This window comes from Mauremys mutica, chromosome 3 (assembly GCF_020497125.1).
Source record: "Mauremys mutica isolate MM-2020 ecotype Southern chromosome 3, ASM2049712v1, whole genome shotgun sequence".
NCBI classification, from domain to species: domain Eukaryota; kingdom Metazoa; phylum Chordata; order Testudines; family Geoemydidae; genus Mauremys; species Mauremys mutica.
Window position 1 is genome coordinate 132,226,013 of NC_059074.1, and position 18,818 is coordinate 132,244,830.

Consider the following 18,818-nt stretch of genomic DNA (forward strand, 5'->3'; position numbering starts at 1 on the left):
AATTATATATAGTCTATATAAATTCATTTTTACTCTAGACCTTGTAGGCCAAATTTCAATATGGACCATACTTTTAGGGCTCAATACTAACCCCCCCCACCCCCCCCCCCAAAAAAACAAAACAAAAAAAAACCGGTTTAACAATGGAAATGTAGACAGATTCTAATTACAGTATAGTGTTAGCTGCAAAGAGTCCTGTGGCACCTTATAGACTAACAGACGTATTGGAGCATGAGCTTTCGTGGGTGAATACGGTGAGTATTGGAGCACGAAAGCTCATGCTCCAATATGTCTGTTAGTCTATAAGGTGCCACAGGACTCTGCTGCTTTTACAGATCCAGACTAACATGGCTACCCCTCTGATAGTATAGTGTTAGTAGCCACCATAATTATGAGTACATCTACACCACAGAAAAAACACCAATTACAGAGTCTCAGTGTTCGGGCTCATGCAATAGGGCTCCAAATAGCAGTATAGACATTCCCACTTGGGCTAGAGTTCAGGCTCTGAAATGCACGGAGAGGGGAGAGTTTCAGAGCCCAGGCTGCAGCCCAAGCAGGAACGCTGACACTGCTTTTTTGAGCCCTGTGAGCCTTAGCCAGATGACCCAGGCTTTGAGACTCGCTGCCATCAGTTTTATTTTGTGGTTTTTGCAGAGTACATGTAGCCTAACAATGTTCTGTAGAAAATATAACAAGCTCAAAATTAGAGCAACTGTATTGCATGCTGTTGTAATTTAAAAAAGGGGGGAGGGAAGTTGCTTGGGGGTGGTGGTGGTGCACGTGCCGTTTTGTTTTGTTTTAAAGAAAGCAGAGTCTTTGTTAAGAATTTGGACCAAATTCAGCATGGGCATGATCAGGATAACTCGCACTGAAGTCGGTGCCTATTTATACCACAGCTGCTTTTGGCCCTTTGTAGTGAAAACACAATGCAACAATTTCAGGTAGGATGGCCAGACTCCAGTGTTCCATGAAGTCATGGGTGTTAGGTTAACATTTACGCCAGTATTTCACTTAGATTTCTAAATATTATAGAGTAGTTTATAAGACGTACATTTATGAGCCAAGCTTTAAGTTATTTTGGGAAATAAGAATTGATAAAATGGATGCACGACAAATTAGAACTAAAGCCACTCACTAAACTAGAGTATCTCCTGAAGCATGGATAGTCCATTTTGCCACTGCAGTTATTCCCACTTACCTTCACTGCATTGAAGCAAAAAGCGTGCAGTACAATCACAACTACAAAGCTTCGAGAAATACTGTAGAGGGCAGATATCAATCCAGCAGCAGCTGAAATGCAGACATCAAAAGTTTGTTACTTTCTAGATGAAACAAGTTGCAACCAAAACAAAAAAGGATTTGCTCAACCAGAATTTAATTAATAGAAATCTTGTATCACAGTGTTATCCTCTTTCTTTGTATAAAGAAAGCCTTCAATATTTTGATCAGTTAAACAAGCTCCTCAAGAGACTTAAGGGTGAAATTCTGGCCTCACTAAATCAATGGAAGTTTTGCCATTGATGTGAGTGGGACTAGGATTTCACCCTAAAGATCTATCATTTTTTATATTTGTATGCCCTGACAAAATGTTGCTGCCTATCCTTTTTTCATTTTTGAAGAGGAGAAAAGGAAGGATGCTGCTTTAAAATGCTTTAACTCTTATACTGCTAAATTCCATTGCAGCATTCCTCTGAAACAAAAAACAAAATGAAGGGGGGGGGGGTAGTCAGCAAATTTGGTAGCACTCTCACCGGCTGAAATTCTGGTTCCATGGAAGTCAGAGCAAAACTTCACTTGACTTTGGTGGGGTTGGGGTTTTACCCAACATGTTTTGTCCTCAGGTCTGCTACATTATTCAAGAGTCAAGAAGTTAAGAAAAAGCTACCCCAGATGCATATGGTAGTTTTAGCCATATGATTTTTTTTTCTTATTTGAGCCAGGGGGAAGGAGGGGGGGACTACTAAATAGTCCCTTTCTCTTTTTGGGCTTATCCATACTGTGCTTGAAATGATGACACAAATCACCATGCTTCTAACATGTTTTCCTTCATGTGGAAAAGGATTTAAGTTTTACCAAGGATCATGTTAGATATGCTAAAAATATTTCTGTGGGGGGATTCATAGTCTAGCACACAGTTTAAGTACTGCTGTTGTCAGAAAAAATCCTTGTCCATATGCAAGAAACCGTGTGTAACTGCGTGACTGCCACTAGCACCATTTCAATTGTAGTGTGAATGAGGCCTCAAAATGTGCAGTACAACCCAGCTTAATTTATGGCTGTGGGCATGAACAGATGAGCTCAGGCTACAATAAACTACTTACCAGAACCACCAAAAAGTAACATGTCTATTTGTTCCAAGAGATATATACAGAAGGTGTTGATTTGAGGGAAAAGGCCAAGAAGAGAAATTGCAGGGAAGCAATACAAAAACACTGAAATTAAAACAAGATGTATGTTAGTACATATTTGAATGTCACAATAACTGAACATATTTGTATGAAAAACAGAGAGAAGTTGCCTCAAACTGGGATAAGCTACTTTTCCATTATATTGTAATGCTTTCTGCACAGATTTTGATATTAGGAACAATGGTTACATTTTGCAGGCATTTCATTGTTATTTAAAATTATTATTAATATTTAATGTTTCTCTAAAAGCAATAATAGGTAGCGCTAGCTATGAAGAATTCATACAAACCTATTTATCCTCCAAAGCACTTTATCGACATTATTTCTCACAACCGTCTGAGGTAAACATTATTTCCTATTTTACAGATAGATAAACTAATACACAAAGGGTTAAAGTTCAGTTCTACTTTGAAAAGTGACCAGGGGAAAAATGGCATAATGTAGTCTCTATTCACCATTTATCAACCACTTTTAAAATCAATTCTGTTCAGTTTAAAAGTAAAAAACATTTTTTCCTAACTTGAGGGCTCTGCAAACTCAACCTGGAATTACTGGGCTCTGGCTAATACATACATCATCATCAAAGATTCTGCAACTGGAAGTTAGTTACCAGTTCTGCTGATGATGTCTGAGCAAGAACAGAATCCAGCTCACTCTCTCATAGCTGCCTTGACTCTGCAGAACGGCCAGAATTAAAAAACAGAAACTTATTTAAATTGTAAAAAAAAATATTCAAAGGCAAGGTGATCTATTGAGTAAGAAGGTGCCATTTATACATAGCCACTTTTCAGAGCAGTCCCTCACTTTAAGTGACTTTCCCACGGTCAAAGGAAGCAGGGTCTGTGCTTCCTGTTTTGTGTTCTGATCACATCGCTGCTGTCTCTGTGGGCTCAATCCTGCAAGGTACAGAGCATGCTGGCCATGATCTAGCAAAGCATTTAAGCACATGCTTAACTTTAAGCAGATGAACAGTCTTACTAACTTCAATGGGACTATTCATATGGTTAAATTTAATCACATGCTTAAACACTGTGCTGGATCCTAGCCTGAATTCTCAGCACCTTGCACGATCGAGCCCTGTGTAAGCAACAACACTGGGATGGGTGAAGATAATCAGTGATGAGGGAAGCTGAAACCAGACATATGCAGGTGGCATAGTAAATTTAGACAAGCAAGAAATGAAGTATTCAGAGTGCTGCAGAACAAACAAAATGAGGGGGAAAGAAACAAGATAGAAATAACAGTATGTTAAAAAAAATATGAGATAAGCAGATTCTGAAGAAGAGATTTTCTTGGTAAGACCTGGGGAAATAAAAGGAGAACGTATGGCAAAAGAGCAGCGCATGAATTGCTGCCAACACGAGTCAAATTGAAACTGTATCATAAGGAACTAAGGAAAATATGATCTGTAGTCCATGTTAAAAAGGAGAGGGGCAACACATGGCAGGTTACAGTTTTAGTCAAAGAAAAACCAATCTGATAGTTATGTTAACAGGGCCATTGGGAAACTGTGAAAAATTGTGTTGCAAATTGCATGGATCGTTTGCCCCATTTCTCACAGAAAAAATGTTCTGCTGTTCCTGGCAATTCTCCCTGTGAACAAGCATGTATTTATTAGTTATACATGCTGGGCTGTCTGCATTTTTTTCTTATTTGCCCCAATAATACTTAAATGCAATAAACTGCTGATGTTTCTCTTATTTCCATACTGACTTTTAAAACAAAAACAAACATTACCAATGATATTTGTTTTCTTTGCTATATTCCAATTATCCCATTTTACTTACAGTCCTTCCTGCTAATGTATCTTGCTGGGTTAAAATAATACAGCAATATGCTCCGTTAGATCTGACTGCATATATTAGTGCTTCTTCACCTATCATATTATTCTACAAGTATCTAGTTTGGTAACTCCTGCTGAAGAATTCAAACACAGAAGAGACAGGACAAGCTCAGGGGTTGGACGCAAAAAAAGTATAAAAACCAACGAGGAAAGTGGTGGCACCTTAAAGACTAACCATACAGACAAACACAGCTACCCCTCAGAGAAAAAGTATAAGTGCTTTAGGGTTGGTGTGACACAGCTCAATGAACTGAACACCTATGCTGGTATTTATAATGTGCCCATCACCGGGGTATCCTAGCACTAACAAAAATTGCATATGCATAAAAGTTCTCCATCTCTTGCTTGTAAATGCCATTGAAAGTGCTTACAACAGACGTGGGCAAACTGCGGCCCACGGGACTGTCCTGCCTGGACCCTGAGCTCCCGGCCAGGGAGCCTAGTCCCAGGCCCCTCCCCCGCTGTTCCCTCTCCCCCACAGCCATGCTGCCACACGGGCCACACTCTGGCCCACCACTCCTGCTGGGCAGCGTGGGGAGCGCAGCTGGCTCTGGCCGGGTGTTGCGGCTGCAAGCTCCTGCTAAGGGGCGGAGAGTGGTGGGGTTGGGTAAGGGAGTAGGGGTTTCTGGGGGGCAGTCAGGGAGGAGGGGGCGGCTGGATGGGGCGGAGGTTCTGAGGGGGCAGTCAGGGGATGGGGAACAGGGAGGGTTGGGAGTGGGAGTCCCGGGGGGTCTGTCAGGGGGCAGGGATGTGGATAGGGGTCGGGAGGGCAATCAGGGGACAGGGGTACTGGATAAGGAGGTGGGATCCCAGGGGGACAGTTAGGGGCAGGGGGTCCCAGGAGGGGGTGGTCAGGGGATGAGGAGCAGAGGGTGGTTGGATTGGGGGTGGGAGTCCCAGGGGCGGGGGGACTGTCAGGGGGGCGGGGGTGTGGATAGGGGTCAGGGCAGTCGGGACAGGGAGCAGGGGGGTTGGATAGGGTCGGGGGTCCTGGGACGGGGTGGTCAGGAGACAAGGAGCGGGGGGTTGGATGGGTTGGGGGTTCTGAGTGGGGCAGTCAGGGAGCGGGAAGTGATAGGGGGTGGGGGCCACGCTGTTTGGGGAGGCACAGCCTTCCCTACCCAGCCATCCATACAGTTGTGCAACCCCAATGTGGCCTTCGGGCCAAAAAGTTTGCCCATTCCTAGCTTACAACCTCCACTACCTTTACTTCTCTCCTCTCTCCTTTTTCTAGTCATATTCTTGGATTGTTATTGAGGAAAAGCAATGGTAAAGATGGCAAACTACCTAGAGTTATCTGGAGCCCTCCATTTGATCACAGAGATTTTTGGTCTCACAGACCAAACATTTCAAGATCACTTGAAATTCAGTGATCACAAGGAGGGTTTTGCAAAAGCCTGGCACTGAAACGAGAAAGAGATCCTCACTGTGAGGCAAGGGGGTCACTTTATAGCTAGCTTGATACGACTAGTTTGAAGGCTAAATGATTGCTCTATCTAGTAAAGCAGCAAAGAGTCTTGTGGCATCTTATAGACTAACAGACATTTTGGATCATGAGCTTTCGTGGGTGCATCCGACGAAGTGGGTATTCACCCACGAAAGCTCATGCTCCAAAATGTCTGTTAGTCTATAAGGTGCCACAAGACTCTTTGCTGCTTTTACAGATCCAGACTAACACGGCTACCCCTCTGATACTTGACGCTCTATCTATTGTGACCCAAGAACAGCCTGGGTAGGGGCGGGAGAGTAATTAATAGGACAGGAAATAGAACTCTCTGTCAATGTGTCAGAGGAGAGTGTGTGAATGAAGGGGTGTGAGCATGAGAGGGGGTGAGGGAGGCTGGCTGACAAGAGCAATCTTGCCATCTCACTCCCTCTTTGATACTCCCTGGAGTAATCCTAAAACATGTTAATCTTATCCTGTGTCAGGGAGTAGCCTGGGAAAGGGATGTTTAAAAGGCCCTTGCCTTTAAGAGGACTGGATGTAGGAGTTTTCTGGTTTCTCCTGGGAAGAGCAGACCATTAAGAAAGGCTAGTTACACAGATAAAGTTGAATTATGAATCCCAGAGAGGGCTGGAGTACAATGCATTCTTAAAAGTACCTAGCACCTTCTTGTTTAAGTAGTAATGCGTGTTTGCACATGCAACACCACCAGCTCTGAGAGCTGCTATTTTCACATGCAGTTTGGAGGCTCCCTCCAATAGAGTAATAGAAGATGGGGGGTTTATATTTGGGAGGGAGCTATGCATTTTGATTTAAAATACCATGGTAACCAGTGGCAATTTTGGTGCAAGTATTTTTGTTTGTAATTGGTTAAAATAAAGCATGTGATTTTATCAAGACCTAGTATTAAAAGGCTAGTAATCCAAATACCTGGTCTGTTTGCAGGAACTGAGAGCTAACTAGCTTTATTCTAGAATGGGGGGAGGGAAGGGGGATTCCTTTGGCTGAGGAAAAAACGGTTAACCACCTTTTAGTAACTGTTGTTCTTCAAGATGTGTTGTTCATGTCCATTCAAAGTAGGTGTGTGCGCGCCGCGTGCACGCCAGCCAGAAGATTTTCCCCTAGCAGCGTCCGTAGGGTCAGCCCTGGCACCCCCTGGAGTGGCACCACTATGGCGCCCTATAAAGGGGCCCGCTGACCCTCCACCCCCTCAGTTCCTTCTTGCCGGCACTCCGACAGAGGGGCAGGAGGGTGGGTATTGGAATGGACATGAACAACACATCTCGAAGAACAACAGTTACTAAAAGGTGGGTAACCGTTTTTTCTTCTTCGAGTGGTTGTTCACGTCCATTCAAAGTAGGTGACTCACAAGCCTAACTTTAGGTGGTGGGGTCGGAGGTCACTGCTGACTGGAGTACTGCACGACCGAAGGCGGCATCATCCCTAGCCTTGTGCGTGATGGCATAGTGCGACGTGAACGTGTGGATGGAGGACCACATGGCAGCTCTACAAATCTCCTGAGTCAGGATCTGAGCCAGGAACGCCGCGGAGGCCTGCGCCCTGGTAGAGTGGGCCGTAACCGGAGGAATAGGGGTTTTGGCTATACGATAGAATTCCCGTATGCAGGCTGCGATCCACGAAGAGATCCTCTGAGAGGAGACCGGGAGCCCCTTCATCCTATCTGCCACCGCAATGAAGAGCTGGGTCGACCGTCTAAACGGCTTTGTCCGTTCAACATAAAAGGCTAGGGCCCTGCGGACATCCAGGGAATGCAACCTCCGCTCCTTACCGGAAGAGTGTGGCTTTGGATAAAACACCAGTAGGAAAAGACGGTTACTCACCGTAGTAACTGTTGTTCTTCGAGATGTGTTGCTCCTATCCATTCCAGTTAGGTGTGCACGCCGCGCGTGCACGGCATCTCGGAACTTTTTTACCCTAGCAACTCCGGCGGGCCGGCTGGCGCCCCCTGGAGTGGCGCCGCTATGGCGCCTGTTATATACCCCAGCCGGCCCGTCCGCTCCTCAGTTCCTTCTTGCCGGCTACTCCGACAGTGGGGAAGGAGGGCGGGTCTGGAATGGATAGGACCAACACATCTCGAAGAACAACAGTTACTACGGTGAGTAACCGTCTTTTCTTCTTCGAGTGATTGCTCCTATGCATTCCAGTTAGGTGATTCCCAAGCCTTACCTAGGCGGTGGGGTCGGAGTGAGACGTGGCGGAGTGTAATACCACGGAGCCGAAGGCTGCGTCGTCTCGAGACTGTTGCACCAACGTGTAGTGGGAGGTGAAGGTATGGACCGAAGACCAGGTGGCCGCTCGACAGATGTCCTGGATGGGGACATGGGCCAGGAAGGCGGCCGACGAGGCGTGCGCTCTCGTGGAGTGAGCGGTGAGGCGGCACGGCGGCACGCGAGCAAGCTCGTAGCAGGTCCGGATACACGCGGTGACCCAAGAGGAAATCCGCTGGGAGGATATCGGCTCGCCCTTCATGCGGTCAGCAACCGCTACGAACAGCTGGGGCGAACGCCAGAAGGGTTTAGTCCGCTCGATGTAGAAAGCGAGCGCCCTGCGAACGTCGAGGGTGTGCAGCTGTTGCTCCCAAGGCGAGGCATGCGGCTTCGGGAAGAACACCGGGAGAAAGATCTCCTGATTGAGGTGGAAGGCTGACACCACCTTTGGGAGGAAGGCCGGATGAGGTCGAAGCTGCACCTTGTCCCCGTGGAAGACGGTGTATGGCGGACCAACTGTCAGGGCGCGGAGCTCAGAAACTCGTCTTGCTGATGTAATGGCGACAAGGAAGGCCGTCTTCCAGGAGAGGTAGAGCAGGGAGCATTTGGCTAAGGGCTCGAAGGGGGGACCCATCAGCTTGGCTAGCACGAGGTTCAAATCCCAGGTCGGAGCAGGACGCCGGACCGGCGGGTATAAGTGGTCCAGGCCTTTAAGGAAGCGGGAAACCATCTGGTTGGAGAAGATGGACCGACCTTCCACAGATGGGCGAAAGGCGGACACTGCTGCCAGGTGAACCCTCAAGGAGGAGACCGCAAGACCTTGCTCCTTAAGGTACCAGAGGTAGTCCAAGATAGTAGGGACCGGGACTACGAAGGGATTGAGGCCTCATTGGTCACACCAGAGCGCGAACCGCTTCCATTTCACCAGATAGGTGGAGCGAGTGGAAGGCTTTCTGCTCTCAAGCAGGACTTGCTGTACTGCCGCCGAGCAGCCCCTCTCCGCGTGGGTCAACCACTCAGGTACCAAGCTGTAAGATGGAGGGACTGCAGGCTCGGATGGCGCAGCCTGCCGAAGTCCTGGGTGATGAGGTCCGGCCACAACGGAAGGGGGATGGGATCCCAAACGGAGAGCTCGAGCAGCAGGGAGTACCAATGCTGCCTCGGCCAGGCCGGAGCTACGAGAATGATGGTGGCTCTGTCCCTCCGCAGCTTCTGAAGCACTCGGTGAACGAGCGGGAACGGAGGGAAGGCGTAGAGTAGGCGATCCTTCCAGGGATACAGGAAGGCATCCGACAGGGAGCCCGGCGAGTGACCCCGGAACGAGCAAAACAGGTGACACTTCCTGTTTTCCTTGGACGCGAATAGGTCTACTTGGGGAAATCCCCACCTCTGGAAGATCGTGTGTACAACATCTGGACGGAGGGACCACTCGTGAGAGAGGAACGACCTGCTGAGATGGTCGGCCAGCGTGTTCTGCACTCCCGGAAGAAAGGACGCTTCCAGGTGAATGGAGTGGGTCACGCAGAAGTCCCACAGGAGCATCGCTTCCTTGCAGAGGAGGGAGGAGCGGGATCCGCCCTGCTTGTTCACGTAGAACATTGCTGTTGTATTGTCCGTGAACACCGTCACACAACGGCCTTGCAGGTGGGTGCAGAAGGTGCGACAGGCTAGACGGATTGCTCGCAGCTCGCGTACATTGATGTGGAGAGCGAGCTCCTGCGGCGACCACAGACCTTGGGTGTGAAGGTCGCCCAGGTGAGCCCCCCAACCGAGCGCTGAGGCATCCGTGGTCAGCGTGGCGGACGGGCGAGGCGGATGGAACGGGACTCCCGCACAGACGACCTGCGGGTCCAGCCACCAGTTGAGGGAGTCGAGGGTCGGCCTGGAGACTGTGACCACCATATCGATGGGATCGTGATTCGGTCGGAACACCGACGCGAGCCAAGACTGGAACGGGCGGAGGTGGAGCCGCGCGTACGCGGTGACATACGTGCAAGATGCCATGTGGCCTAGGAGGCGGAGGCAGGAGTGCACCGTCGTGGTCGGGAAGGAGACGAGGCCCCGGATAATGGAGACCATGATCTGATGTCGAGATTGTGGCAGGCAAGCTCGGGCTATCACGGAGTCGAGGACCGCTCCAATGAACTCCACCCGCTGTGACGGAACCAAAGTGGACTTCTCGGCGTTGATGAGAAGCCCGAGCCGTCGGAAGAGGGACAGGATGTCTGTCAACTGGCCCATCACCAGCTGTCGAGACTGACCGCGAACCAGCCAGTCGTCGAGATACGGGTAGACATGTATCCGACGACGGCGGAGGGCTGCGGCAACCACCGCCATGCATTTGGTGAACACCCTCGGTGCGGTGGAGAGGCCGAACGGCAACACGGCGAACTGGTAGTGGGCGTTGTTGACCACAAACCGGAGGTAACGTCGGTGAGGAGGATAAATCGCGACATGGAAGTAGGCGTCCTTCATGTCGAGGGCGGCAAACCAGTCTCCCGGATCCAGAGAGGGAATGATGGTCCCCAAGGTAACCATGCGAAACTTGGGCTTGAGCAGGAACTTGTTCAGCTCGCGAAGGTCCAGGATAGGACGTAGCCCCCCTTTCGCTTTGGGGATGAGAAAATAGCGGGAGTAGAATCCCCTGCCCCGCCTGTCTTGAGGCACTGCCTCTATGGCACCCACGCTCAACAGAGTCTGGACCTCCTGTAAGAGGAATTGCTCGTGAGAGGGGTCCCTGAAGAGGGACAGGGAGGGTGGGTGGGAAGGCGGGGGTGAAACAAATTGAAGGCGGTATCCCGACTGGACTGTCTGAAGTACCCAGCTGTCTGTTGTTAACTGGGACCACGCCAAAAAGAAATGGGAAAGGCGGTTGTAAAATAAAGGGGAAGGATCCGGTAGGGAGAATGATGGGCCGTCCTCAAGCGTCCCATCAAAAGGCCTGCTTGGCCCCCTGAGGGGCCTTGGAAGAGGCCTGGCCCTGGCTACGCCGATTGCCGGACGGACGACGGCGATTTTGAGCCGGTCGCTGGCTATTGTACGGCCGATAGCGTTGCTGGTAGAAGGGCCGTGAGGGTTGCTGCCGGAAGGACCTGCGTTGTGTCGCCGGCGTGTGCATCCCTAGGGTGCGGATGGCAACACGACCGTCCTTTAGGGTCTGGATCCGGGAGTCTGTCTTTTCGGAAAAAAGACCCTGCGTGTCGAAGGGCAGGTCCTGCAGTGTATATTGCACCTCCGGTGGCAGGGTGGAGGACTGCAGCCAGGCTATGCGCCGCATCGACACGCCGGAGGCTAAGGTCCGAGCTCCGGAGTCCGCAGCGTCGAGGGCGGCCGTGATGGAGGACCTAGATGATCTCCTTCCCTCCTCTAACATCGCCGTGAACTCCTGGTGGGAGGCTGACGGCAGGAACTCCGTAAACTTTGCCAGGGACGTTAGGATATCAAACACGTATCTGGCTAGGAGGACCATCTGGTTAGCAATACGCATCTGTAGGCCACCCGCCGAGTAGACCTTGCGGCCTAGCAGGTCCATGCGCCGGGCGTCCTTGGACTTCGGCGCAGGGGCAGGTTGACCGTGCCTCTCGCGGTCGTTAACCGATTGCACCACCCATGAGTCTGGGGTCGGGTGGGTATAAAGGTACTCATAGCCCGTAGGGGGAACTGAGTATTTACGCTCAACTCCGCGGGCCGTGGGAGGGATGGAAGCGGGTGTTTGCCAAAGCGTGGTGGCGTTCTTTTGGATAGTTTTTACAAAGAGCAACGCCACCCGCATGGGAGCGTCCGCACCAACCACGTTGGTAATAGGATCCTCGTCCTCTTGGACCTCCGCCACTGGGAGATCCATGGCCATCGCCACTCGGCGAAGCAGGTCCTGGTGGGCCTTAAGGTCTATGGGTGGCGGCTCCTTGGTCGAAGCACCAGCCACTGCCTCGTCCGGGGAGGATGATGAGGACAAGCCCTGCACGACGGCCTCCTCCGCAGGGGCTACTGACTGTGCCTCGGCTGGGTCGTGCTGCATGGAGGACCGGCGGTCCGGCTGAACGGAGGGCTCACGTCGAGGCGAAGGGGCCGCCTGGCTAACCGTTGCCTCGGGGGCCTTGTGCTCGGAGGCCGAGTCTCTCGGGGGAAACGGTACCCCCTGTGCTTCATACTGGGCCCAGGGAACCCAGAAGCCCCACTTTTGAGCCCCTTGAGGATCACCGTGAGGGGTCGGTGGCAAGTGTGCGTTGCTGTCCGCACCTGAGGCCACCGATGCCGGGCGAGATGGCCAAGGAGGTGCTGAGGCGCTGACTGATTGTACCGCCGAAGGCGGTAGTCTGTCCGCAGACGGTGCCGAAAAACAGTGTCTGTCCATTCGGTACCGGGACGGTGACCGAGACCGTCGGCCACCGTGGTGCCGGGAGCTCGACCGGTGCCGGGAGCTCGACCGGGAGCGGGATCTGCGGTGCCGGGAGTGGCTGCGAGAGTCGCGGTGCCGGGAACGGTGCCGGGACTGAGACCTCCGACGGTGCCGACGCGACGGCGATCGGGACCTGGATCGGTGCCGGGAGTGTGACTGGTACCGGGATGACGAACGGTACCGGGATGACGAACGGTACCGGGATGACGAACGGCGTCGGGATGGCGACCGGTACTGGGACGGCGAACGGTGCCGAGAGTGAGATCGGCGGGATGGCGACCTCCGTCGGGACCGGGAGCGTGACCGGGAGCGTCGCCTGTGCCGGCGGTCCGCAGAGGGTGGCCGGATCATCATTGCCGGTTTGCCTGCAGACGCAACAGCCCGCACCGGCGGTGCCGGGGGCCGGAGGCTCGGTGCCTCTACGAGCTGTATCAGCTCACGCGCCGCGGAGAAAGTCTCCGGCGTCGATGGCAGTCGTGGCTCAACCACGGACGGTGCCGGGGAGCGTGGCGGTGCCGGACTCGACGGCCCTTGTGGCGCCGGAGTCAACGGCCCGGTGCCCGCCTGGTGCACGGCCACTGCCGGAGTGGTAGGTGGCGCCACAGCCTTGGCTGAGTCCTCAGTGCGGGACTTAGCGATAGCCTTCGCCAGCCTGCGTTTCCTAGCAGGCGAAAGGGAGCGGTGCCGGGTCTTCGCGGTCGCCGGCTGAGGGTGCGGTGCCGCGGTGCCGGAACGGCTCGGCGCAGCCGGAGCGCTCTGCACCGATGAGGCTCTCGGTGCCGGCGCGGCCGGTTCCGGGGGCTGTAACAACGCCTCCATGAGGAGCTGCTTAAGTCTATAGTCCCGCTCCTTACGTGTTCTCGGCTTGAAGGCAGAACAGATCTGACACTTGTCTGTCCGATGGCCCTCGCCGAAGCAACAAAGACAGGCGTCGTGCGGGTCCCCGATGGGCATAGGCCTCTGGCAGATTGCGCAGGGCTTAAAGCCCGGTGCCTTGGGCATGAGCCCGCACCGGGAGAGGAAAGGGAGGGGAAACCCCCCTAACCTTAACACTAAATCTAACTAACTAACTATAACAACTATCTACACGAACTATGAACTAACTATATACAAAAAACCTTTAGCGAGAGCTAGGGTAGTGGAGGACAGAGAGCACTCCACAGTTCCAACTGGCCGTCACGGGCGGTAAGAAGGAACTGAGGAGCGGACGGGCCGGCTGGGGTATATAACAGGCGCCATAGCGGCGCCACTCCAGGGGGCGCCAGCTGGCCCGCCGGATTTGCTAGGGTAAAAAAGTTCCGAGATGCCGTGCACGCACGGCGCGCACACCTAACTGGAATGCATAGGAGCAATCACTCGAAGAAGAAGATATCTTGTCCCATATGGAATTGGGAGATGACCTTGGGAAGGAAAGTCAGGTGAGGTCTAAGTTTCCCTGAGCTCTGATACCCTCCTTGCCGAGGGGATCGCTACAAGGAAAGCGACTTTGTATGACAGGTACAGCAGACAGCATGAAGCCAGGGGCTCGAAGGGAGGACCCGTGAGGGCGGAGAGGACCAGGTTCAGGTCCCAGGTAGGAGCTGGTTGACGGACATGTGGGAATAGCCTGTCCATGCCCTTAAGGAAACGACCAACCATTTTGTTGCGCAGTCACATAGTGTTGTGAGATCCCTTTGTAACTCTTCGCAGTCTGCTTTGGACTTTACTATCTTGAGTAACTTTGTATCATCTGCAAACTTTGCCACCTCACTGTTTACCCCTTTTTCCAGATCATTTATGTATATGTTGAACAGCTTTGCTCCCAATGCAGGTCCCTGGGGGACACTGCTATCTATCTTTCTCTATTCTGAAAACTGACCTTTTATTCCTGCCCTTTGTTTCCTGTCTTTTAATCAATTTCAGATCCGTGAAATGACATTCCCTCTTATCCCATCATTGCTTAGTTTGCTTAAGAGCCTTTGGTGAGGGTCCTTGTCCACGGCTTTCTGAAAGTCCAAGTACACTATATCCACCGGATCACTCATGTCCACATGTTTGTGACCCACTCAAAGAATTCTAATAGATTGGTGAGACGTGATTTCCCCTTTACAAAGCCTTGTTGACTCTTCCAAAACAAATCATGTTCATCTATGTCTGATAATTCTGTTATTCACTATAGTTTCAATCAATTTGCCTGGTACTGAAGTTAGGCTTCCTGGTCTGTAATTGCCAGGATCACCTTTTTAAAAAATTGGCATCACATTAGCTATCCTCCAGTCATCTGGTACAGAAACTGATTTAAGTGATAGGTTACATCACACAGTTAGTAGTTCTGCAATTTCACATTTGAGTTCCTTCAGAACTCTTGGGTGAATACCATCTGTTTCTGGTGATTTACTATTATTTTATTTATCAGTTTGTTCCAAAATCTCTTCTATTGAAATTTCAATTTGGTACAATTCCTCAGGATTGGTCACCTAAAAGAATGGCTCAGGTGTAGGAATCTCCCTCGCGTCTTCTGCAGTGACAACAGATGCAAAGAATTCATTTAGTTTCTCCACAATGGCTTTGTCTTCCTTGAGTGCTCCTTTATCACTTTGACCATCCAGCGGCCCCACTGATTGTTTCCTGCTTCTGATGTACTTTTAAAAAAATGCTGTTAGTTTTTGCTTCTTTTTCTAATTGCTCTTCAAATTCTTTTTCGACCTGCCTAATTACACTTTTACACTTGACTTGCCAGAGTTTATGCTCCTTTCTATTTTCCTCAGTAGGATCTGACTTCCAATTTTTAAAGGATGCCTTTATGCCTCTAGTCACTTGTTTTATTCTGTTTAGCCATGGTGACTTTTTTTGGTCCTTACTATTATTTATAATTTGGGGTATTTAATGTGAGCCTCTATTGTGGTGCTTTAAAAAAGTTTCCCTGCAACTTGCAGGCATTTTATTCTTGTGGCTGTTCCTTTTAATGTCTGTTTAACTAGTTTCTTCATTTTTGTGTAGCTCCCCTTTATGAAGTTTAATGCTACTGTGGTGGGGTTTTTTGTTGTTGGGTTTTTTTTTGGTATTTTCCCCCTCCAAGGATGTTAAATTTAATTATATTATGGCTGCTACTACTGAGTGGTTCAACTATATTCACCTCTTTTACCATATCCTGTGCTCCACTTAGGACTAAATCAGGAATTGCCTTTCCACTTCTGGGTTCCAGAATTAGCTGCTCCAAAAAGCAGTCATTACTGGTGTCCAGAAACTTTATTTCTGTAACTGTCTTGAAGTGACATATACCCAGTCAATATGGGGATAGCTGAAATCCACGATTATTGAGTTGTCTATTTGTATAGCATCTCTCATCTCCCAGAGCATTTCATAGTCACCACCCTGGTCAGGTTGTTGGTAGCATATTCCTACTGCTATGCTCCTATTATTCAAGCATGGAATTTCTATCCATATAGATTCTATGGTACAGTTTGATTCATTTAAGATTTGTATTATATTTGACTCTATGCTTTCTTTCACATATAGTGCCACTCCTCCACCAGCACAAGCTACTCTGTCATTCCTAATATTTTGTATGTAAGAGGGAGCTGGAGAGGGATTACAAACTCATATTGGAATTTGGAACCTATAAAAAAATAGAAGCCAGCTGCCTTAAGCATCTCACCCTCTTCTTGTTTTCTAACTGTGAAAGCAGGTAATTGTTGTAACTTTACTTATTTTAGTAGTGCCTAAAGCAGCGGTTCTCAAACTTTTGTACTGGTGACCCCTTTCAAATAGTAAGCCTCTGAGTGCGACCCCCCTTATAAATTAAAAACACTTTAAAATATATTTAACATCATTATAAATGCTGGATGCAAAGCAGGGTTTGGGGTGGAGGCTGACAGCTTGCGACTCTCCATGTAATAACCTCGCAATCCCTTGAGGGTCCCGACCCCCAGTTTGAGAACCCCTGGCCTAAAGCATCATTTCTGGCTCTTCCTCACCCATAGTCTGACCAAAATTTCTCATTTCTTTTATATTATGGTTTAAGGGCTAAGGCTTGCCTGAGTGAGAATGCAGGGCATTGACTTAACCCCTGCAGTCCTGCCCACCATTTACTTCCTTTATATAATGCAATCCTCCCTCAGTACAGCAACAGCTATGTTGTAATATTTCCTCATGGTCAAAGATTTGGACAACCTCTTGCTGTTCAGAACACATAACGTTATCATATCAAGCTTCTGGATTCTTCTCCTCAATAGGTAGCAAATCCATTCTTTCACCACATGAAGAATTCTGAATGTAGATAAAAATGTAGGTCTTGTGAGTGGTTACATATTGTCCTGCCAGACTGCTGGAGCTGTCTGGACTTAAACAGTTCCTTTAAATGGTGAAGATATTCAAGTATTTCTGTTTTCAGTATTCTAGACTGTGCTAATAATATGGGGTGAAATCCTAGCCCTACTGAAGACAATGGAAGTTTTGCCATTAACTTTAATGGATCTAGGATTTCACCCATGGTGTAGAGATCTCTTTATAGGTACAGCATGAACTGAAAAATAAGGCATAATATAATAAATTACAAGCAAAGTATATTATATTTAAGTGTTTTGGAGTTGTATATCGAGAAATCAATGAACTGTTGTCTAAGGGTCATAGAATATAAAACAAAACTTTTCCAGAGGTACTGTGTTATTTCAGTCTTATTTCTGATAACTATGAATATGAATATAGTGTATATGAATAAAATGAACCAAAATTGTTGCACTTGGAAGACTGACTAAGAAACTGGTTATTCTGAAGCTGCACAGTGAATTACTGTAAAAGATTTATTACTAGATTGTGAAACAAACTCAATTCAGTAGAAACTTGTTGGATGCATAACATCATTACATATAAAATGTGTTTTAAACTGGTCTATGCCTTAGCAGGCAAACCATTTAGGAGATGAACAACAATAAATCAATGCCAGTTTTGCTATCTACTTAAATGGCTGTAGGATCATGCCTTAAATCAGTTTCTTCATTGGATTCAATCTTGAATTCCTTATTTCAGTTGACCTCATTGGGAGATTAACGTAAGTAAAAAGTGCAGAACTGAGCCTATTTCAGCCAATAAATGCTAAAAGCATGTTTGTTAATGTAAGTGGTTATGTATTTAATATGTGGTAGTTCTTATGAGTGAGATCAGCAAATCACTTGCCTTACATCATTGAACAGCAGACATCAGATGATGGCAAACTTTGGTGACTACTGCCCTGTGCTGGATTTGAACCAGTGACATAGGATCCATGTCTCATTAGCAAGCCCCTGAACTACCAATCACCCCAATAAAGATTTATTTGCCATTCAGTAGTGAACCTAATCAATCTGAATTGAGAACCATGGAAACTAGTAGGTGCCGAGCACTTGAGAAAATCCAGCCACTTCACTTAAGTACCTAAATGGGAGTTCAGTACTTCTGAAATCTGACCCAGGTTGCGGGTGCTGAGCATTACTAACAGAAAATCTGGTCCTTGATTTTCCCCAGTACCAGATATATCTGTGGGCCATTACTGCTGCTGCTGCTTTGCAGGGCATCTTCTCAGTGTGAGTGAGACACATTTGAATGTTGTATTGAAGAACCAGGAAAAGATTCTATAAAAACTTCTTCTTTTAGAATTGAAAAAGGAAATGGCAAAATACAAAAATAAATTGCCACCACCCACTTACCTGATGTTATCTGTTAAAGCATACTGCAAACATGCAGTACTACTTTTGGCCTAGGAATTTGTGATAGGTTTATTAGGAATTGGGGAATCTTTTGGGAAAAGAGGAGCCTATATAGGAAGGATGAGCTCCACCTAAACCAAAACAGAACCAGACTGCTGGCACGTAAAATTAAAAAGGTCAGAAAGGAGTTTTTAAACTAAGGGCTGGTGGAAAGCCAAAAGGCGCAAAGGAGCACACAATTCAGACAGAGACGTCCCACAGAGAGGGGATCTATTAATGAGGATTCTCAATATCCTAGTAAACAGAAGATAGAATTTGATAAAGTACAGGTCGGAACTGAACAGAAACAGTCAAATGAAAAAAGAGTCCCATTCAGTCACATCACATGAAGGCAGACAACTAAAAAGTGATAAATTTTAAAAAAGTGTTTATATACAAATGATAGAAGTTTAAATATTGAGATGGGCGACCTTGAGTGCCTGGTATTAAATGAGAATATTGATATAATAGGCATCCCAGAAACATGGTGGAATGATGACAATGAATGGGACACTGTAATACCAAGAATTACCTGCTTTCACAGCTAGAAAACAAGAAGAGGGTGAGATGCTTAAGGCAGCTGGCTTCTATTTTTTTTATAAGTTCCAAATGCCAATATGAGTTTGTAATCCCTCTCCACCTCCCTCCCTCTTTTCCAGTCTGCTTCAAGACTCTGCTCTATGACGTCTCTAAGGTCAGCCAAAATTAGCACATTTATAAGCTCACTCATTCTATAGCCGTTGCTATAGTTTTTCCATTTATCTTATCCCTGGAGTCATTTAGGATTCTTG

At 48.4% G+C, this 18,818-nt stretch overlaps 1 protein-coding gene across 4 annotated transcripts in view; it reads right to left on the reverse strand.

Annotated features, from left to right (window-relative positions):
- PCNX2 (pecanex 2) overlaps positions 1-18,818 on the reverse strand; it is a 245,881-nt gene that overhangs the window by 158,461 nt on the left and 68,602 nt on the right. For all 4 annotated transcript variants that reach the window (XM_045009100.1, XM_045009098.1, XM_045009101.1 and 1 more), the window contains 2 exons: positions 2,325-2,435; positions 1,202-1,293 (listed from right to left, as the gene is read on the reverse strand). In XM_045009100.1, coding sequence (XP_044865035.1) covers positions 1,202-1,293; positions 2,325-2,435 — 203 coding nt within the window. The remainder of the gene's footprint in view (positions 1-1,201; positions 1,294-2,324; positions 2,436-18,818) is intronic.